General features: G+C 38.0%; 1 protein-coding gene across 2 annotated transcripts in view; it reads left to right on the forward strand.

Moving 5' to 3' along the window:
• The window catches only part of GRM1 (glutamate metabotropic receptor 1), a 442,031-nt gene that overhangs the window by 350,483 nt on the left and 68,612 nt on the right, over window positions 1-22,936 (forward strand). For both annotated transcript variants that reach the window (XM_008006735.3, XM_038002286.2), the window contains exons 5-6: window positions 151-397; window positions 5,464-5,632. In XM_008006735.3, coding sequence (XP_008004926.2) covers window positions 151-397; window positions 5,464-5,632 — 416 coding nt within the window. The remainder of the gene's footprint in view (window positions 1-150; window positions 398-5,463; window positions 5,633-22,936) is intronic.

The following is a 22,936-nucleotide window of genomic DNA, read 5'->3' on the forward strand; positions in this document are numbered from 1 at the left end:
GTACAAAGCTTGCACAGGTGGGCTTGGCTTCTGCCAGTGTCATTGCTCATTCCCTTCCTCTGAGAACCCCCAAAAGCATTTGAGAATTAAACCTAGAAGCCTAGTCTTTATTATTGTGACCTTGGTAGTGATGTATTTTTATTGTTACAGGCAATGAAAGCTTAGAAGAAAACTATGTCCAGGACAGTAAGATGGGGTTTGTCATCAATGCCATCTATGCCATGGCACATGGGCTGCAGAACATGCACCATGCCCTCTGCCCTGGCCATGTGGGCCTCTGTGATGCCATGAAGCCCATTGACGGCAGCAAGCTCCTGGACTTCCTCATCAAGTCCTCATTCATCGGCGTATCTGGAGAGGAGGTGTGGTTTGATGAGAAAGGAGATGCTCCTGGAAGGTAATCTTTTCAGTAATGAATCTAAATAACCTTGTGAGCCTTCCTGTGCCAGACAGATGGCAACTATGGCTTCATCTGGTTCCATGGTTTCTGGGTGTCATGAGGATAGATACAACTAGGTAGCAAAAAGTCCAGGAATAATATCAGATGAAATTACCAAAGACCACACTACTTTTTAAAATATTAAAATACTTCTTTTTCAACACCCGATACCCAGTATTCTACCGGTGCCACCCCCTTACTCAGCTATCACTTAACCCTTTTTCCAGAATGCTTGGGACCTCCCTGCAAGCCCAGGAAACTAAAGAAAGTACACTTGGCCAACAGAAACCTCTCAGACATTGCCAGTACCGGGCCAGCGTCTTTCTGTTTGATTAACTATATACCATTCTGGTTATGAAATATTTTGACTATTACACCTGGTTAAAGAGCTCAATATGCAAAGAGAACTAGGTCCTGCATATGTTTCCCTTCTCCTCAGGCTAACTTATGTTTCTGCTAACATATCTCGTGGAGCAAGAAAGGAAATAACTTTCTTTTTGGAATCGAGTCCCTATGACTTTTAAAGAATTAATCAAACAAAAAGCAGATAAAAAGTAAAGCAAGGTATATGCATAAAATCCTCTCCAAGCCATTTTACATACAGTCTGCTCTGCAATACTTGTTTTGATACTACCAGTTGCTCAAGCATAATTGGTACATAGGAAATTTTGTTAGTATCAAGAATAGTTGTGTTCATTCATACGCAATTTCCTAGGAAAGGCATAATCAGAATGGCAGAAGAATTAACACCTTCAGGAGGAAGGAAAAAGGCCCTCAGCTTGGCTGCCACTCAGCAAGCCCAGGGCCTTATAGGCCCTGTCACCTTTCAGTGTATGATGTCCCAGACTTAGAGCTTTTTAGAAAAGCATATGCTGTGTTCAAGTGGAACATCAAATCATGTAATCTTCATTGCTGTAGGTGGATCATTGTTTTTCTTTTACAGATAATAAAACTGGGTATCAGAGAAACTAAGGAACTCACCTAATGTCCACAGATTGCAAGCTGTGAAGGCAAGTGCTCTCACTCTGAGGCTTCTAATCAGGCAACATCACACTGCCTTTTAGCAGATCCTAAAATTAGCAACATGGCTGGCAATCTTCTTTTTGTGTTTTGAGAAAGAGTCTCACTCTGTTGCCCAGGCTGGAGTGCAGTGGCGCAGTCTCGGCTCACTGCAATTTCTGACACCCGGGGTTCAAGTGATTCCCCTACCTCAGCCTCCCAAGTAGCTATGACTACAGGTGTGTGCTACCATGCATGGTTAATTTTTTTATATTTTTAGTAGAGATGGGGTTTCACCATGTTGGCCAGGCCAATCTTGAACTTCTGACCTCAAGTGATCCATCTACCTTGGCCTCCCAAAGTGCTGGGATTACATGTGTAAGCCACTATGCCCGACCTTGGCAACCTTCTTAATGTCATTTCAGAAGTACTGTAAGGGACTGTTTGACCCTAAATAAGCCTCCATGTATCTCTTTATTGTCAGCTTGAAGTCCTGCACTTACGGAGTACCTTGTGAGACCTAACTGGATTCTCCCTGTTAAAATCTGACAGCTCTAGGAAGGATAAATGATATCAGTCATTGTCAGCAATTAAAATGATCAATTTATCAGATTTCTTCCAAGCTGCTAGTTAGGTGGGAACAGATTTTGACTGGAATGCAAGTGGGGTAGATGGAATGATTCAGGAATTGGGCATGTGAAAAGCTTCGAGGAAGTGGTACCAGGAGCAACAAGTGGGTCTGAGATTCAGAACATTGATGACCTGCCTCTGTAAACCCTCTTTCATCCTGTGTTCCACTGGACACTAGGCTCAATAAGGGGTCAGAATTAGAATGTAAGCCTTCCTTCAATGATTCCCAAAGATAGCATACAATGTGCCTAGCACAAGGCCAGATGCATTTTTGATACTTCATAAATTCAAGTTTACTCCTCTCTCTTTACAAGTTATCTAAAATGTAGGTGCATAATTTTAGCTTGTTTCTTCTCCATCTTTAATTAAATATTCAGATCTTACTTAAGCTTTCCCCTGGGTCTTTTCTTAGGGATCATATCCTTTTGCTTGCAATTGGTTAGCATAATCCGTTTTCAATTTCTGTTTCGAAAATCTCCCTGTACGTCCTCCTCCTGTCATACCAGTGTTCATGCTTTTGGTCCCGCTTATAATTACTTCAGTTAATCATCACACAACATAAACTGAATGCATTGAGAGGATGTTGTGAATATGTAATTTATAGCATAAAAAATTCCAAAATAAAGACCAACATGCCTGGAAGGAACCCTGGGGTCAAAAGAAAAGGCGGTGTTCAGTAATACACGCAGTATGAGGAAGGCTTTTTAAAACGAAGTCAGTAATTTTTCCTTGATATTTTTCAATAGATTTTTTCCCAGCTTTTGGGACTTTTTAAAAAAAATGTGTTTTATACCAAAATATTGTGAATTTTTTTTTGTTTCTAAATGCTAATGAAGTGTGAACTGATTTCTGTTATGAAAAAGCAAATGAGGAAGCTAAAATAAAGTCTTTGGAAACCAATTTAAAGGAAAAAGACATTCTAGAGCCAGCATTGTAGTGAAGCCTTCTTTGTGAGTATGTGAGAAGCTGTAATAATGTAATCTGAAATAAAACACAAAAATTCCTGGAAATGAAAATGGAAATTACTCACTTCAAGCACTCACAACAGTACAACAGGTTCCATAGCTCTAATGAATTTAAAATGGAAAGATATCAGAGGTGTAGATTAGTGTCATTGATCAACAGGATGAGTGTGAGCCAGCAGCCCACAGTTAATTCTCACTTGGCTATCACTCAGAAAGATACTCTGAAGAACTTTCTGGTACATCTAGCAACTGAGGGATAATAACTCTCTATTAGTCAAAAGTCCGCACAGCAAAGAGATGAATAATGTGCTCTGGGTGTACCATTCTCTCTTCTCATTCTAAGTACATTTTGTTTACCTGGCAAAGGAGAGCTTTCTTTACTTTCCCAGAGTACCTTTTTCTTTTAGGGGACAACTATTTGTAGAAATTGCGAGAATCTGGAGGTGGAGAAGCCATTAGCTACCCTGTGGGTGACAGAATGCATTTGCACATTAAGAACAGGCAGAAGAGACAATCAACTGACATTCCTTGTCTAGATAATAATAATAATAATAATAATAATAATAATAATAATAATAAAAGTCTAGGCTAGATACAGCCAATAGGTTTCAGATGCCAACTTAGTTTGATTGGCTGTAGCCTCCTGGAGTGGTAGGCTGAGAGGGATTGTGAGCATGAGTCAGTTTAGAGAGAAATAATTGCAGGAGGGATTAGGCAGGGATGTGTGAGATGGGAGAGGGATGAAGAGAGCTGATGAAGAAGAGTATGTGTTGATTAATTGCCATTTCCTTCAGTCAAGCACAAAGAGCAAGAGTTCGTGACTCATCTTCTACTCCAAGAGGATGAGCACTTTGCATAGGTACTGCAGAAAAGAAACCCACTTTGCAAAACTAGTAAGGAGCAACTAAGCATGCAGCTTTGGGAAACTGCAGCATTAATTATAGAGTGAACAGCAACATGGAAAGGAGATGTAAGAATGCTGGAGTTCCCATGACTGAGACATAAATGGTTATGCCAGTACAAAGTTGTTCTCTAGTATTCATATAGTAATGAAAATAACCAGGGTATTTTAGGACATTAATAGTAATAGAAATAGGAATGAAATCATGCTATTGCCTTATAGATTGTCTTTCTTCATTTGGGATGCTATAGCAAAATATCATAAACTGCATGGTTCACAAATAACAGAAATTTATTGCTCACAGTCCTGGAGGCTGGAAAGTCCAAGAACAAGGCACCAACAGATTTGGTGTCTAGTGAGGGCCTGCTTTCTGGTTCACAGATGGCACCTTCTAATTGTTTCCTTGTGTGGTGGAAGGGGCAAGAAAGCTTTTTAAGGCTGCTTTTACTAATCTCATTCATGAGGACTTTGTCCTCATGGCCTAATCACCTCCTGAAGGCCCCTCCTCCTAATACCATCACCTTGGGGGTTAGGATTTTCAGCATATGAATGGAAGGGGGTGAACATAAGCATTTCGACCATAGGACATACGCATTTGTCCAGATTATAAAGTAGTTTTTTACATGCCTATCTTAATAAATCTCCACAAGAATCACATGAGGCTTAAAGAGTTTAGTGGCATTCCTAAGTAGTATAATCTACTGTTAAAATGTTAGAAAAGAGACCAGCTTGTACATTCCGATGTTAGATCTTGTGTTCTTTAGATTGTATCGGAGAATGTCCTATATCATATATATACATGGTGTGTGCTGTATAACATGATGTTTTGATATACTGTATGTATATAGTGAAATGATTACTATAGTGAAGAGTTCTAAGTGTCGGTTTTGCCATTGTGTAGTGTTCCGGAATTTCAAATAACTGCAATAACTGATATCAGTTATTTGTTTTCAAAAATATTTATCCTAATCAGGGAAGAGATTAGTTTAAATGTCAGTGCACAAGACATTAAATCCTCAACATCCTTATTAATTAAAGATGACTTTCTCAGATTTCTTGCTCTCTTAGCACCTTAAAAAACGTTCCAGACTTGATAAAACTCACCCCTTTTAATATAGTGTAATGAAAATGACAACTGAATGTGAAAAAGAAATTTGGGTTAAAGTAATCAAATAAAAAATTAATGTTCTTATTGATACTTACTCAAAGAATAACTTAGTAAACAATAATTTGAAGGACATGATCAACTTAGCAAACATAACATTATTTTTTGGAGGATAAGCAGAGAGAAAAGTACAAGAGTAATTTATATTTTAGTGAATATGGATGATACATAGAGATTGAAGAATAGAATATACATATTTGGGATAATCAGAGGAAACATAAGAAATAAACTAAAATATTGGCAGTAGCTGATGTAAGATGATTCTAGCTGTTTTCTTATTTCCATTATTATCTACTTCCCAACTTTCTTTGTTTTCTACATTATGTCTATATTCTATAAGACATGCACGTTGTGCTCTTTGTAGGTATGATATCATGAATCTGCAGTACACTGAAGCTAATCGCTATGACTATGTTCACGTTGGAACCTGGCATGAAGGAGTGCTGAACATTGATGATTACAAAATCCAGATGAACAAGAGTGGAATGGTGCGGTCTGTGTGCAGTGAGCCTTGCTTAAAAGGCCAGATTAAGGTAAGCCACAAATGCATTCTTGCGTGCTATCTGTGAGGTGGTCGGCTGCCTGGACGTTAGTAAAGAACAACACAGACAATTTTAAAAACATGACTGTCAAGAAAGGGTGTGCCACACTTAGAGTTTTGGCTCTTGAGTTTCGGTAAAACTGAAAAGACAAAAGATTAGGAAACAGAGTGGGTAAACTCTTATAATATTTGCATAGTTTTTACTTGAATCACAATGATGGGCTGGAATCTTCAATACAATCTAGTCAGGAAACGGATGAGTAATCAAATTTTAAAAATCAAAAACAGAAGTAAATGTGAAAACCAAAGCCAATAATAGTGCTTAGTCATAGCTCTAGCTATTGTTAAAGAAAGCAGAAGCTGAACAATGCTAAATAAGCAAATAATTAAAATACCAGAAGTTGAAATAAGGTAACACAGACTGGTTATCATTTTCCGTTTCTCTACCAAGTCCTTTGTTTCTTCTGAGACTGGCATTTTTTTTTTTTTTTCAATACAAGAGAGTGTCCCCACTTTCTCACTATTTTCAGGAGCTATTTGGAGGGTGGAGTGGGGCAAGTGAATAACTATGACATCACTATATATAGAAAATGACAATAATCAAGCATCAAATCCTCAGTTGGGTGTGCTAAAGAGGCTTCTTGATGGAGAAAGCATGGAGGCAACACTCTCCGTATCCCAGGCTATTTAAAACCAAACTGGGTGATGCACTAGGAAATGGAGCATAGGGGAGGGATTGTGAATGGCAGGATATGGATTAGATGACCTAATAGGTCTTTCGCATCCCTAATTTTCTGTGATTCATCTTGAGACACAGACAGGCTGTCACATAAATGTCTCACAGTGTAGCTGGAGCTGGGGTAAATCAGGCATGAGGCTCTGGCTCCCGCCATGCTGACTTGCCGCCATGCCATTCGTTGCTTGGGAGCTGCAAAACCACGCATGCAGGAGAGATTCTCTGATAAGTTCACGGAAGGGTCCCCAGGGCAAGAATCTCGTCATATAATGCTGTTTAGACAGAGGCTGGACATGCTTTATCTCAACTGACTAAAGAAAATGCAGGATCTGCAACCTGTAACATCTTTTGGTAGCTGAGAAGAGCTATCCTGGTGGACTCAAATTCTCAGTCACTCTAGTCACTTGGACAAAGAAACAAACTTCTGAGATGAATCATCCTAGTTTTAAGTATCTTGTGCCTTCTCTGCAGAAGTTATATTAAATTATTTAATAGTTGTTATGACAACCAGTCAATCAGTATAGACTCCATTCTCATGCTGTGACATGGTATTGGAGGCCTCATGCCATGGCTATGGTAAATCTTTGAATTGGTGGATTACGGGAAGATTTGGCCAATGTGTCCTACATGGCTGGGGTCATGTGGGGGATTCAGGAGATATGGAGACACTGCTAGCTTCCAAGCAGTGCAGAAGTATTTCAGTAGTCTAAGAATGTGTAAAAGTAGTATGTATGGGCTGATTCCTGTCTAGGTGGAATATTTCCACATGAGGCTGCTGATGATATAAGGTATGTTCTCTGAAATCCAGAGGCCACAAATTTCTCCTTGCCAGTTATCATGAGATGCCAGACCAAGGCATTCTGGTTGCATCATCTTTTCTAGATAGTGGGAAAAAACAGGATATCTGTGGACTGAAGTCATAGGTGGGGAGAGGACAGAAGCCCTGAGCACATGCACTTCTGCCACCCAAAGGATGCCACATGTTGGCTCAGGCTGTCTCTCCAGTTTGGGTATAGCACTGAGGTTATTTCAAGCTCCCTTGAAAGGAAGGAATTGTGAAAATTCCTTACTGTTACTCTGACTGCCAGGTGGCCGTGAATGGGTGCTCACATACCACGTGTGCTCCCCTTTACACCTTCCAGAGGAGAGGCCTTTGTTTTCCCTAATTCAGGGGCAAGCCTGTCCGCATATGTCCCTGCACCTAGACCCTGAAGTATTTCTACCATCATGTTTACACTATGCCCATGCGTGTTATCGAAGGAAATCCCAGAAGTTGTTGCTGAGCCATTACAGAGCATTCACTATAAATGCAAAGCACCTGGGGGCCAATATTAGAAAATTGTATATATTGCAGAAAGAAAATGTGCGTGTTCTCAATACCAACATGGAGTGGAGGTAATGGGGGATGTCTGTTTTGTTTCTCACAAGCACCTTGGGAGGTATGGAAACAAATAAAATTTGAGTCCCATTTACCAAATAATATTATGCACATTCTAACATCACTAATTTGCCACCTACCAGACCCAGGATGCATACAGCCAGATCAGTAGCCACTGTCAAGATATAAGAGAAACAGGCAGCTTACAAGGTGATTGTAGGACGTCCATTTGTATTAACTGGGAAATACAGCCTTTAGGAAAGGGTTATTTGTTTTAAATATCAAATGCCATTTAAACGGCTAAAATAATAATTTGATGTCTTTTCTGATAACCCATAGAACTTTCTTATGATCATTTCCTTTGAATTTGTCAAAAATCCAGTTTTCTTGTGTTATTGATTTTTAGAATTAAAAATGTATCTTATAAATACAATATCTTGTGGAGGAAGAAATAATTTCAGTCATACCACAAACACAGGTAAATAAAATAATACTTTTTATTGTTGTGTGTAACCTTAGTGTCCTGTCAGGAAATAAAGAGCCCACGCCAGATGGTTTACTAGGGGAAATTTAACAGAAGAAAATGGTTACCAAAGTAAAAAGGGGTACTGAGGCAACTCAAAGGTGACCAACAGCAGTGTCTACTCCCACTCCAGAGCTAGAAGGACCCAGGGAAACCTCGTAGCTAGTACCTCTGGGCTGTCTCTGAAGTGGGAGAGTGAGGGCACCCTGGCTCTTCTCTTCTCCTTCTCTTTTGCCTCCCATTAGTTCCTCTTACTTTACCAAATCCATCCAGAAGACAACTGGCAAGAGATCCTGGAAAATGTAGTTCACAAGTATCTTAGCTCAGGTTCCCTTCAACCCTACTAACTATGCAAGGCTTAATTGCTAATACATTAATGGAAGATTCAATCCTAGGGAAACAAGAATGAGGGAGAAAGGGAAGTGAGATATGGAAGGATGGGGGAAAGCAAAACAAAACAAGGTGACCCATTATTGAGGAGGAGATTGCTTCCCTGCACATAACTAATCACGTTGCCTCAAGAGGTCACTGGATAGGCTATTCAGACTATTGGAGGAAGGATGGGAGAAGAATGAATGTGTTCACTTCATCCTCTTTTCTGCTTCGTGTGGCCAAAGGTTATGCTCACAGGAAGTTGCATCACCAGATCCCTTCAGGCAGCTGCTGAGGAAGCCAGAGCCCAGGCCCTGTAACACAGCGCTTCTTCAGATTCTGGAAGCAATATGAGGAGTGAGAGCCTAGGTGGGTCTCCTATGGTCTGGCCTGGGTCCTGCTACGGTGAGTCCAGCAGGGACAGTTCTGGAACCCAGAGCCTACTCAAAGGGAGGGAGAGACAACTAGAGATGACAGAGATGAAGGAGCAGTGTCGAGACTGCAGTAGCAGACATAACAGCAATGTCTAGAACTCTCCGAGTGTTGATAGCCAAGGGCCCAAGACACAAGTGCAGCCAAAGAGAGTATGGGGCGACAGATAAAATCTGAACAGTGTTGTGCAGGCAAACATCAGGGACCTGGTGTGTGTGTTGATCTCACATACAGAATCCACTGCTGTTTTCCTTGCTGTAGTGAAAGACAGGAAAGGGGCAGAAAGGGGAGGAAAGGTAAAGGAAAAGAAAGTGCTGGAAAGGAGAAGGGAGGTAATCAAGATCAGGGACTAACATTGGTCAAGTATGTTCTTAAGCAAGTACAATAGATGCTTTACAGACATCATTTCAATTACTCCTTAAAACGACCCTTTGAAAGCAGGTATTATCATCCCCCCTTTTTATAGACGAGGGATTCTGAGACCCAGAGGGATTGAGTCACTTGCCCCTAAGCTCTCAGCTAGAAATTGCCAAAGCTGGGCTTGGAGCCAACTCAAAGCTGTTATCATCCCACGGACACATGTTGTTCAACTATCTTTCATTATATGAACTGGCACATTTCCTACAAACACATATTTCAATTTCTAAGCCTTATTCTTTTCAATAGCTCACAATAAAATCATAAGTAAAGAGCCACTTTTAAAATTCTGAGGGAACAGAATCCAGAATTCAGGAAGCAATATTTGTGAAGGAGGCTGGCAGAGTTAATAGAGACTGAGACATTGACAGGGAAGTGAGGGCAAGGATACTGAAGATTGATTTCACTGGCCTCCTGTTCTTTCTCCCCCTCTCTCCTCTCCCTGCTCTCTTCTGCTTTCTTTTTCTCTTAAGTTTATATTTGAATTCTTTTCTCCAAGATGTTAGTTTTGGGTTGGGAGGTTGAGGTAAGAGAATAGAGATAATCTTACCTCTTCCTATCATCACCCAGCGAATCATGACAGAATTCTGGAGATATTAGGTCAATGTGGCATACATCATAAGTGTTTCTCCTCATTTACACATGCCCTGCTGTTGTAAAGTGGCACCTTATTTATATATAACAAAGTCCACTCACATATATCTTACACATTATAGACTTCAGAATTAACTGTTTTCATTTACGAGATAAGACATTTCATCTGATTTCTTGGAATTATCTACCAGAGAAGTAAAATGTTCATTTGAAAAGACATTAGAAATGTAGCCCTAACAAAAGAAGCCTGCTTAATTTAAACCTCTAGCATGCTCCTTGCTCAATTTTAGCTTCTTATATGACTGATTTTTCCCACGGATGAGCAAAGAGGCCAAAGAGCAGATTCGCTGAGAATCAAAGCAAAGGGAACATGATCATTCTCATTACGACCTAACATACCCTTAAAAATGGATGGAAGTAAGAGAGGTCCACTAAGAAACCATTTATATTTGGCTGGAATTGGAACGTTAAATATGCCTAGGTTTGTGCCGTGAGCATTATTAAATAATGCTGCTACAGGAGTTCGTGTCTGGCTTTTCCTGCTAGTAGATACAGCTACTTGAGAGAAATCGCCAGTGGAGAAAACTTATAATTTCTAATAATATCCTTCTCTAAAAAAATAAAATTACTCATATTAATTTTCAGATTGACACCTTTCAACATAGGCCATTGATTAAAAAGTAGCCAAGTTGTGTTCGGTCACGTCTTTTCAAGCCTCTGCAGAGACTGGGATTAGAGTCTCAGATTCCAGAGCATTTGGCATCATCAGCAACCTAAGATTCTTCCTTAGCTCCCTTATCTTAACATCATTTCCCTCTTCCTCTGTACCTTTTTCTGCTATTCAAAGAGCTCTCTATATTTACAGTTGCTTAGTTAGCCTAGCTTCCACATTACTGGGTAAAAAATGCTGTTTATCTGGAAGCTTGGATACCCATTCTCTCATTCTTTACCACGATAGTCAAGCAATTAGTACAACCCTACTTTTCCTGATAATAAGAAAAGGAATGTGATGAGGTGAAAGTTGATACTCTAGAACTTAATATAAAATCTGTGTATATGTGCCTATGTATGTGTATGTATGTACACATATGTGTGGGTGTACTATTAATATATTTCTACTATGTGTAATCAGTTCTTCCTGTTGCTTTATACAGAAACAGCTACATGAAATAAATGTGTTCTCAGCTGTTTAAATAGATGATGTCCTCAGGGAGAAAAACAACTTTAATAATGTGATAGATGAAACTAATATTCTATGGAAATCAGCTAGATGAACTTTGAAAAGCCTTATGATTCCACTTACTTTGCAGTGATGGAAACATTGTAACATGTTTGTCAAAATATAAGATTAAAAAAAAGCTATAACACCATTTCCTGATAAGAGCTACCACTCGAAAGATATTGCCCCTCTGATCTCGCTGGCAGTGGTTGGAAGGTTGAGGGAACGGGAGCCTAAAAAGGCAGAGGAAAATGGTGTTGGGAAGAGGATAGACAACGCATCAGCTTTCACCTTTCCTACTCCCACATTGAATGCAAGTAGCTCATCTGCTGATTTACTTCTAGATCACATTGTAAATAATGCTGGGTTGATGATTTTATACTCAATTTTTCCATCTGCAATTGCTCCAAGTTCAGAGTTCAAAGTGTGTCACATTGTGGCTGTATTTGCTTTCACCTCTAGCTATTTATTTTTGTTTGTAGAGGCTACACCATAGAATATAGAAATAGTTCCTTTCTCCTCCAGTGCATGTGCTTCAAAATTGCTTGTATGCATTTGCTTTCCTCCAGACAGTGTGAGGAGGAATGTTGTCTTGAATATGATAGAAAGAGAATTGTTTAGACCGAAATCTACCTCAAGTAAATTATCTTGTTCTTCAAACAATCATCACTATCTGATTACTACCTGATTGGCACTGGTGTCTCATGACCCTGTCCCCATGACCCAGTCCAGCCAGCCCCAGCTGGCAATAGCTTAATGAGATTATTCCTTTTACTTTAACCATTTCATGCCTCCTAATGTGGATTATCTTTGAACACTTTTCACATCTGTAATGAGTATTTTTATTCTTGTTCAGCTGTGTCTTATAATTTTGACCAAGTTAATGAATACCTATCTTTTGTTCTCATTTGGAAACATAAAAGAAAATATTAAAGAATAGTACAATGATTACTCACATATCCACCAATCTCATTCAAGAATTATAAATCTTTTAGCATGTCATGCCTCTCTCTCTGTCTCTCTTTCTCCCTCTTCTATTTTTTTCAGAACCATTTGAAAGGTAAAAATATCATCAAATTTTATACCTTAATACCTCAGCTTTTATCTTCTAATAAGGACAATTCTCATATAGTCGTCAAACCAGCTAAGTTAACAATAACATCTTCAGTCATAGCTGTCACATCCACCCCAGCTTTTTCCCTCTTTGTGAATCAAAACAAGCTAACCATCTAAATCATATAGTTAATGTAACCATTTTGGCATCTAGTAAAACAATGGTTCAGTTCCTCCACTGTGTAATATCTTCTCAATTCTACTGCAAAATGGCAAGTTCTGAGTACAAATTGCCCACAGGCATATCAAAAAATCACGTACCTGAGAACTCTATGATTACGTAATGATGAGATCTGCCTGTGCTACTAAATTTTGAAAAGGAATCGAAGCACAAACATTGTCTTTAGTGTCTTATTGTGAATGTAAAAAAAAAAAAATGAAATTACTATAGTATCTCTGAAGGAGGGGAAACTTTGCAAACACAGGTCAAAGTGAAAAATTCCATGGAAGTATCATTAATTTATCGCAGCCACTCTAAGTAATGCCTATACCTTCATCACTCCCCCTCTGACCTATATCTGTGCTGTTCTCTTGCTCACTGAACTTTTCTGTTATTACCTCAGATCCAGCCCCTTCATCACTTTCAGGGACAGATCCCCATGGAGAAACACTGTGAATCATGGGCTATTGGGCAGAACAGGGGACACAGCAAGGCTGACATGTCTTTGGTGGCAGTGACAAAAGTGGGGCACATTTAATTTTTTAAGAAGACATTTATTGAAGTATAATGTACACACAGAAAAGTAGCAGAGGACAGCACAAGTATGAATATGGAGGGTACGCATCTTACCTAGCCTTACTCTAGCTGTCCCCTCTGTCTAGAGCACTCTCTCACCAGATAACTACGCCCTTTCCCTCCCTCAAGATTTTGCTCAAATGGCAACATCTTAGTGGGACCTTACCTGACCACCATATGCAAAATGGCAACCCCGTATTTCAGGTGTCTTCCTATCAGGACGAGGACCAGAGAAAGTCAGGTACCTATGGTACAGACTTCAAGAAGGCGGTCACTCTCAAGGTCCTGCAAGCTGGGTGAGGACTCGCATGTCCCTCAGGCAGAAAGTCTCTTTAAATTTGGTCCCTAGACACTCTCCTTGCCTCATCTTGGTTTCTTCCCTATGACCTATTCCTCTTTCTTACTTTAGTTGTTCCAAAGCCTTTTTTTCTAGAATGACAGCTCCTCAAAGGTGGGGATATTATCTGTTTTGTTCACTGATTATTTCCAGCCTTGATACAGTGCCTGACACGTTGTGTGTAGGCTAGGCAATCAAATGCGTATTTCAAATAAATGAATGAATGGATGAAAGAGTCAATGAATGACTGAATACATATGCTCTGCATAGGCATTTTTATTGACACATAATAATGGTACATGTTTATGGGGTACACATGATATTTTAATACATGCATACAATGTGTAATGATCAAATCTGGGTCAGTGGGATATCCATCACTTCAAATATTTATCATTTCTTTGTGTTGGGAACATTCCAAATGTTCTCTTCTAGCCATTTTTAAATATACAAGAAATTATTGTTAACTACAGTCCCCCTGTTGTGCTATCAAACACTAGCATTTATTTGTTCTATCTAACTGTATTTTGATACGCATTAACCAGTCTCTCTTTATTCACCCCTCTCCTTTCCCCTTCCCAGCCTCAGGTAATCAGCATTCTATTTTCTACCTCCATGAGACCAACTTTTAAAACTCCCACATATGACTAAGAACATGCGATATATTTCTTTCTGTGCTTTGCTTATTTAACACGATGTCCTCCAGGCTCATTCATGTTTCTGCAAGTAACAGGATTTCATATACCTATTGGCCATTTGTATACCTTCTTTTGAGATATGTCTATTTAGGTTTTATTCTCATTTTAAAAATCAGATTATTTGTTTTCTTGCCCTTGAGTTGTTTGAGTTATTTACATATTCTGGTTATTAATCTGCTGTTGGACGGATAGTTTGCAAATATTTTTGCCCATTCTCTAGGTTGTCTCTTCACTCTGTTAATTGTTTCCTTTGCTGTGAAGGAGCTTTTAGCTTGATATAATCTCATTTGTCTACTTTTGCTCTTCTTGCCTGTGCTTTTGAGGTCTCATCCAGAAAATCTTTGCCCAGACCAACGTCTTGAAATGTTTCCCCAATATTTTTCTCTAGTAGTTTCATAGTTTCAGCTCTGACATTTAAGTCTCTTATCCATTTTGAATTTACTTTTGTATATAGTGAGAAATAGGCGTTTAGTTTTTTTTTCTTCTGCATGTGAATATCTGTATTTTCTTAGCACCATTTATTAGAGACTGTCCTTCCCCCAATGTATTTTCTTGGAGTCTTTGTAGAAAATAAGATGGTTGTAAATATGTGAACTCATTTCTAGACTCTATCTTCTGTTCCACTGGCCTATGTGTCTGTTTTTATGCCAGAATCATGCTGCTTTAATTAACTACCTGTGTAGTACATTTTGAAGTCAGATAGTGTGATGCCTCCAGCTTTGTTCTTTTGCTCAAGATTGTAGGGTTATTTGGATTCTTTTGTGGTTCCATGAGAATTTTAGGATTTTTATTCTATTTTTATTATTTCAACTTCCCAGAGGGTACAAAGTTTTTTACATGGATAAATTGCATGCCACTGAGGTTTGGTGTGGGGATAATCCAGTCACCCAGTTAGAGAGCTAGTATCAGACAGGAAGTTTTTCAACCCATGGCCCTCATAGTAGTAGTCCCCAGTGTCTGTTGCCATCTTCATGTCCATGTTTACCGAATGTGTAGCTCCTGCTTATAAATGAGAACCTGCAGTGTTTGCAAGTTTTCTGTTCCTGAATTAGTTTACTTAGGATGATGGCCTCCAGCTACATCTATGTTGCTGCAAAAGATGTGATTTTTCTTTTTTGGCTGTGTAATATTTTATGGTGTATATGGACTTCATTTTTCTTTATCCAGTCCACCATTGATGGGCATCTAGCTTGATTCTATGTTTTTGCTGTTGTGAAGAGTGCCATGATGAATACATGAATACATGTGTCTCCTGTGAAGATTACTATTGGTATTTTGATAAGGATTGCATTTAATCTGTAGATCACTTTGAGTAGTATAGACATTTAAACTATCTTATTTCTTGCAAGCATGAACATGGAATATCTTTTTATTGTTCTGTATCCTCTTCAATTGCTTTCATCAGTGTGTTATAGTTTTCATTGTAAAAATACTTTATCTCTTTGGTTAAATTTATTTATAGATATTTTTTGGTAGCTACTTTAAATGAAAAATGCTTTTTTATTTCTTCCTCAATTGGCATATAGACGTACCAATAATATTTGTATGTTGATGTTGCATCCTGCAAATGTCCTGGATTCATTTATCAGTTTCTACAGTTTTTGTTGTTGTTGTTGGGGGTGGGGGGGGGGTAGACTCTTTAGATTTTTCTAAATAGATTATTTTGCCATCTGAAAACAAGTTCAATTTGACTTCTTCCTTTCCAATTTGGATGCCTTTTATTGCTTTCTCTTGCCTAATTTCTCTGGCTAGAACTTCCAGTACCATATTGAATAAAAATAGTGAAAGTGGGCAACATTACCTTATTCCATATCTTGGAAGAAAAGGATTTCAATTTTTCCCTGTTCAGTAAAATGTCAGCTGTGGGTTTGTCATATATGGCCTTATTATGTTGATGGATGTTTCTTATATAAGTAATTTGTTGAGAATTTTTATTATTAAGGGATGTTGAATTTTATCAAATACTTTTTCTGCATCTATTGAAATGATCATATCGGTTGTTTGTTTGTTTGTTTGTTTGTTTTGAGATGGAGTCTAGCTCTGTCGCCCTGGCTGGAGTGCAGTGGCGGGATCTCAGTTCACTGCAAGCTCCGCCTCCTGGGTTTATGCCATTCTCCTGCCTCAGCCTCCCGAGTAGCTGGGACTACAGGCACCCGCCACCTCGCCTGGCTAGTTTTTTGTATTTTTTAGTAGAGACGGGGTTTCACCGTGTTAGCCAGGATGGTCTCAATCTCTTGACCTCGTGATCCGCCCGTCTCAGCCACCCAAAGTGCTGGGATTACAGGCTTGAGCCACCGCGCCCGGCTGATCATATTATTTTTGTTCTTCATTCTGTTGATGTGGTATTAAACCATCCTTGAATGCCTGAAATAAATCCCAATGGATTGTAGTTAAAAATCTTTTTGATGTACTGTGGAATTTGGTTTGCCAGTATTTTGTTGAGGATTTTTGCATTTATGTTTATCAGGGATATTGACTTGTAGCTTTCTTTTTGTTGTGTCCTTATCTGGTTTTGTATCAGGATACTGATGGCTTTGTAGAATGAGTTTGGAATAATTCACTTCTCTTCAATTTTTTGGAATAGTTTGAGAATAATTGGTGCTGGTCTTCTTTAAAAGTCCAGTGGAATTCAGCAGTAAATCCATCTGATCCAGGACTTTTCTTTCTTAAGAGATTTTTATTACTGATTCAATCTTTTTACCCATTATTGGTGTGTTCAGGCTTTCTGTTTCTTTATGGTTCAATCTCAGTAGGTTATATGTATTCAGGACATTATTTACTCTAGATTTACCAATCTGTTGGCATATAGTTGTTCACAATGGTCCTCTGTGTTTATGTGGTATCAATTGTAATGCCTTCTTTTTTCATCTCTGATTTTATTTACTTAGGTCTTCTCTCTTTTTTTTCTTAGCTTGTCTAGTTAAAGATGTGTCCATTTTGTTTATCTTTTCATAAAACTAATTTTTTATCTTTTGTATTTTTTGTTTCATATTTCTACTATTTATTATTTATTTTCTTCTATTAATTTGGGGTTTGGTTTATTTTTGCTTTTCTATTTCTTTTAGGTGCATTATGAGTTGTTTATTTGAAGTTTTTCTATATTTTTGATATAGGTATTTGTTGCTGTATACTTCCTTTTCAGTGCTACTTTTGCTGTGTACTGTAGGTTTTGGTATCTTGTGTTTCCACTTTTATTTCTCAATTTTTTAATTTTCTTCTTAATTTATTTATGGACCCATTGGTCATTCAGAAGCATGTCATTTATTTTCCCTGTATTTTTGCAATTTCCAAAATTGCTCTTGTTATTGATTTCTAGTTTTATTCTATTGTGATCTGAAAAGATATATGATATAATTTTGATTTTTTTGAATTTTGAGGTCTTATTTTGTCACCCAATGTATGATCTATCCTAAAGAATGTTACATGAACTGCTCGTGAGAAGAATATGCACTCTGTAGCAGTTATATTAGGGTGTTCTGTAAATGTCAGTTAGGTCCATTTGGTCTAAAATGTAATTCAACTCCAATGTTTCTTTATTGATTTTCTGTCTGAATGATTGGTCCATTGCTAAAAGTGGAGTGTCAAAGTCTCCAACTATTATTGTATAACAGTCTATCTCTCTCTTTATGTCTAAGAATGTTTGCTTTGTATATTTGGGTACTCTGATGTTGGGTGCGTAGATATTTATAACTGGTATATCCTCTTGTTGAATTGACCCATTTGTCATTATAAAATAAAGAGACATATAACATTTGTCTCTCTTTACAGTTTTGACTTGAAGTCTGTTTCATCTGATATGAGTATAGCTACTCTTGCTCTTTTAAGGATGCAGCCTCTCTTGATGTTGTGCAAGTTTAAGTGAAGACTTGCATATAATTGAAGGAAAGGTCTCTTTAAGTTTGTTCCCTAGGCCCTTTTCTTTCTTCACCTCTGTTTCTGCTCTGTACCCTATTTCTCTTTCTTGATTTAACTTTTTCCATAGCCTTTTTCCAGAATGACAGCTCCTCACAGATAGTGATATTATCTGCTTTGTTCACTGATTATTTCTAACCTTGACATAGTGCCTGATGCATTGTAGGCACTCAAATAGAATTTTGGATGAGTAAATGAAAAAATGGTGAATGAAGGAATTAATGAATAATTGAATAAATACCTATTCATTGGCATTTTGTTTCCCCTTCTAGAGATATACTTAATCCATTGTATAAGATTTTTGAACTCTTTAACTTCAAATATCTGGTCTTTCCATCTCTTTATTGACATGCATAACACCTTGTCGACCACAGTGGGTCACTAAACAAAAGTTAATTAATTGAATATATATGCGCCAAACCCTGAGATGCAATTTTGGCTCTCATCATAATCTGTCATCATGCTGGCAGCCATTGTGATACTGGGAGGAGCCTAATTCTTGGAAATAACTTGGCTGAGGTTTGTGCAAGGTACTGAGTCTATCTACACACATCACCTCATTTACAAAATGTACATAATTAACTGCACCCTGTGGAGTAGTTGCCAAGATTTGTGTAATTCTATGTAGAGTGCCTAGCACACAGTTTGACTTAATATATGTCAACTTTTTGATCATTTTATGTTCTTATCATTTTATTATATTTTGTCTGTGATAAATTACAATGTAGTCCTACATTGTATGATATGTTTTGTAGTTCTATATCTTTCTTTTATTACAATTGAATTCTTCATTTCCATTTTTTCTTTCTCTCATATTCTATATTATTGCCTTCCATTCTTTCACATACATTGTTGAGTAATTAATATGTGCCAAGAACTGTGCTAGCACTGTGAATGCAAAGGCAATAAACATGGCCTCTTCTTTTGAGGAACTCATAGTGTAGCTGGGGAAAAAACAAAACAGATCAGTAATTAGATTCTATTGTTGCCCAAACTCTCAAGGAGGATATGAAGTGCTATAGGGACACAGGCCAGTGGAGCTAGCTCCTTTCTCTTACAGCTGACTCTCCCACAGTTCTTTTTCCTTTTTATTTTAATTTTTGTGGGTACATAGTAGGTGTATATATATTTATGAAGTACATGATATTTTTGGATACAAGCATACAATGTAGAATGAGTGCATCTTGGAGAATGGAGTATTCCTCCCGTGAAGCATTTGTCCTTTGAGTTATAAACAATCCAATTACAATTTTACAGTATTTTAAAATGTACAATCCAGTTATTAGTGACTATAGTTACCCTATGGTGCTATCAAACAGTAGCTTTAATCCATTCTATTTCTTTTGTACCTATTAACCATCCCCACCTCCTCCCCATTCCCCAACTACTCTTCCCAGCCTCTGGTAGCCGTTCTTCTGCTATGTTCATGAGTTCAATTGATTTGATTTTTAGATCCCACAGATAAATGGGAATATGTGATGTTTGTGTTTTTGTGCCTGGCTTATTTTCCTTAACATAATAATCTCAAGTTCCATCCATGTTGTTGCAAATTACTGGATCTCATTGTTTTTGTGGCTGAATAAAACTCCATTGTATATATGTATTACCTTTTCTTTATTAATTCACCTGTTGATGAACATTTAGGTTGCTTCCAAATCTTAGCTATTAGAAAAAGTGCTACAACAAACATAAGAGTGCAGATATCTCTTCAACATACTGATTTCCTTTCTGTTGTGTACTTAGCAGTGGCATTGCTGGATCAGATGGTAGCTCAATGTTTAGTTTTTTAAGGAAACTCCAAACTGTTCTCCATAGTGATTGTATTAATTTACATCCCCACGAACAATGTACAAGGGTTCCCTTTTCTGCACATCTTCTCCAGCATTTGTTATTGCCTGTCATTTGGATATAAACCAGTTTAACTGGGGTGAGATGATAACTCATTGTAGTTTTGATATGCATTTCTCTGATGATCAATGATGTTGAGCACTTTTTCTTACACCTGTTTGCCTTGTATGTAAGAAGACTTGTATGTCTTCTTTTAAGAAACATGTATTCAAATTTTTGCCTATAGTTTGATTGGATTATCAGATTTTTTTTCCTATAGAGTTATTTGAGCTCTTTATATATTCTGGTTATTAATTCCTTCCAGGATGGGTAGTTTGCAAATATTTAATTCCATTCTGTGGGTTGTCTTTTCATTTTATTGATTGTATCTTTTGCTGTGAAGAACATTTCTTACTTGATGTGATCCCATTTGTCCATTTTTGCTTTGGTTGCCTGTGCTTGTAGGGTATTGCTCAAGAAATTTTTGTCCAGATCAATGTCCTGGAAATTTTCCCCAGTGTCTTCTTGCATTTTCATAATTTAGGTCTTAGATTAAGTCTTTAATTGATCTTTATTTGATTTTTTTGTGTGTGTACGGGGAGAGATAGGGGTCTAGTTTCATTCTTCTGCATATGAATATCCAGTTTCCCCAACACCATTTATTAAAGACACTGTCTTTTTGCAGTGTATATTATGAGTACCTTTGTCAAAAATGAGTTTACTGTAGGTGTGTGAATTTGTTTCTGGATTCTCTATTCTGATGAATTGGTCTATGTGTCTGTTTTTATGCCAGTACTGTGCTGTTTTGGTTACTATAGCCCTGTAGTATAATTTGAAGTCAGGTAATGTAATGTGGTTTTTCAAGTTTTGTTCTTTTTGCTTAGGATAGCTTTGGCTATTCTGAGTTTTTGTGGTTCCATATAAACTTTGGGATTTTTTTTTCTATTTCTATGAAAAATGAAATTGGTATTTTGAAAGGGATTGCCTTGACTCTGTCAATTGCTTTAGCTAGTATGGACATTTTAATGATATTGGTGTATTCTAATCAATTAACGTAAAATATTTTTCCATTTTTGGGTGTCCTCTTCAATTTCTTTCTTTTTTTTTTATTATACTTTAAGTTCTAGGGTACATGTACATAGCGTGCAGGTTTGTTACATATGTATACTTGTGCCATGTTGGTGTGCTGCACCCATCAACTCGTCAGCACCCATCAATTCGTCATTTACATCAGGTATAAATCCCAATGCAATCCCTCCCCTGTCCCACCTCCCCATGATAGGCCCTGGTGTGTGATGTTCCCCTTCCTGAGTCCAAGTGATCTCATTGCTCAGTTCCCACCTATGAGTGAGAACATGCGGTGCTTGGTTTTCTGTTCTTGTGATAGGTTGCTAAGAATGATGGTTTCCAGCTGTATCCATGTCCCTACAAAGGACACAAACTCATCCTTTTTTATGGCCGCATAGTATTCCATGGTGTATATGTGCCACATTTTCTTAATCCAGTCTGTCACTGATGGACATTTGGGTTGATTCCAAGTCTTTGCTATTGTGAATAGTGCTGCAATAAACATACGTGTGCATGTGTCTTTAGAGCAGCATGATTTATAATCCTTTGGGTATATACCCAGTAATGGGATGGCTGGGTCATATGGTACATCTAGTTCTAGATCCTTGAGGAATCGCCATACTGTTTTCAATAATGGTTGAACCAGTTTACAATCCCACCAACAGTGTAAAAGAGTTCCTATTTCTCCACATCCTCTCCAGCACCTGTTGTTTCCTGACTTTTGAATGATCGCCATTCTAACTGGTGTGAGATGGGATCTCATTGTGGTTTTGATTTGCATTTCTCTGATGGCCAGTGATGATGAGCATTTTTTCATGTGTCTGTTGGCTGTATGAATGTCTTCTTTTGAGAAATGTCTGTTCATATCCTTTGCCCACTTTTTGATGGGGTTGTTTGTTTTTTTCTTGTAAATTTGTTTGAGTTCTTGGTAGGTTCTGGATATTAGCCCTTTGTCAGATAAGTAGATTGCAACAATTTTCTCCCATTCTGTAGGTTGCCTGTTCACTCTGATGGTAGTTTCTTTTGCTGTGCAGAAGCTCTTTAGTTTAATGAGATCCCATTTGTCAATTTTGGCTTTTGCTGCCGTTGCTTTTGGTGATTTAGACATGAAGTCTTTGCCCATGCCTATGTCCTGAATGGTAATACCTAGGTTTTCCTCTAGGATTTTTATGGTATTAGGTCTAACATTTAAGTCTCTAATCCATCTTGAATTAATTTTCATATAAGGAGTAAGGAAAGGATCCAGTTTCAGCTTTCTACTTATGGCTAGCCAATTTTCCCAGCACCATTTATTAAATAGGGAATCTTTTCCCCATTTGTTGTTTCTCTCAGGTTTGTCAAAGATCAGATGGCTGTAGATGTGTGGTATTATTTCTGAAGACTCTGTTCTGTTCCATTGGTCTATATCTCTGTTTTGGTACCAGTACCATGCTGTTTTGGTTACTGTAGCCTTGTAGTATAGTTTGAAGTCAGGTAGCGTGATGCCTCCAGCTTTGTTCTTTTGACTTAGGATTGTCTTGGAGATGCGGGCTCTTTTTTGGTTCCATATGAACTTTAAAGCAGTTTTTTCCAATTCTGTGAAGAAACTCATTGGTAGCTTGATGGGGATGGCATTGAATCTATAAATAACCTTGGGCAGTATGGCCATTTTCACGATATTGATTCTCCCTATCCATGAGCATGGTATGTTCTTCCATTTGTTTGTGTCCTCTTTTATTTCACTGAGCAGTGGTTTGTAGTTCTCCTTGAAGAGGTCCTTTACATCCCTTGTAAGTTGGATTCCTAGGTATTTGATTCTCTTTGAAGCAATTGTGAATGGAAGTTGATTCCTGATTTGGCTCTCTGTTTGTCTGTTACTGGTGTATAAGAATGCTTGTGATTTTTGCACATTAATTTTGTATCCTGAGACTTTGCTGAAGTTGCTTATCAGCTTA

This window comes from Chlorocebus sabaeus, chromosome 13 (genome assembly GCF_047675955.1).
Source record: "Chlorocebus sabaeus isolate Y175 chromosome 13, mChlSab1.0.hap1, whole genome shotgun sequence".
Taxonomy (NCBI): domain Eukaryota; kingdom Metazoa; phylum Chordata; class Mammalia; order Primates; family Cercopithecidae; genus Chlorocebus; species Chlorocebus sabaeus.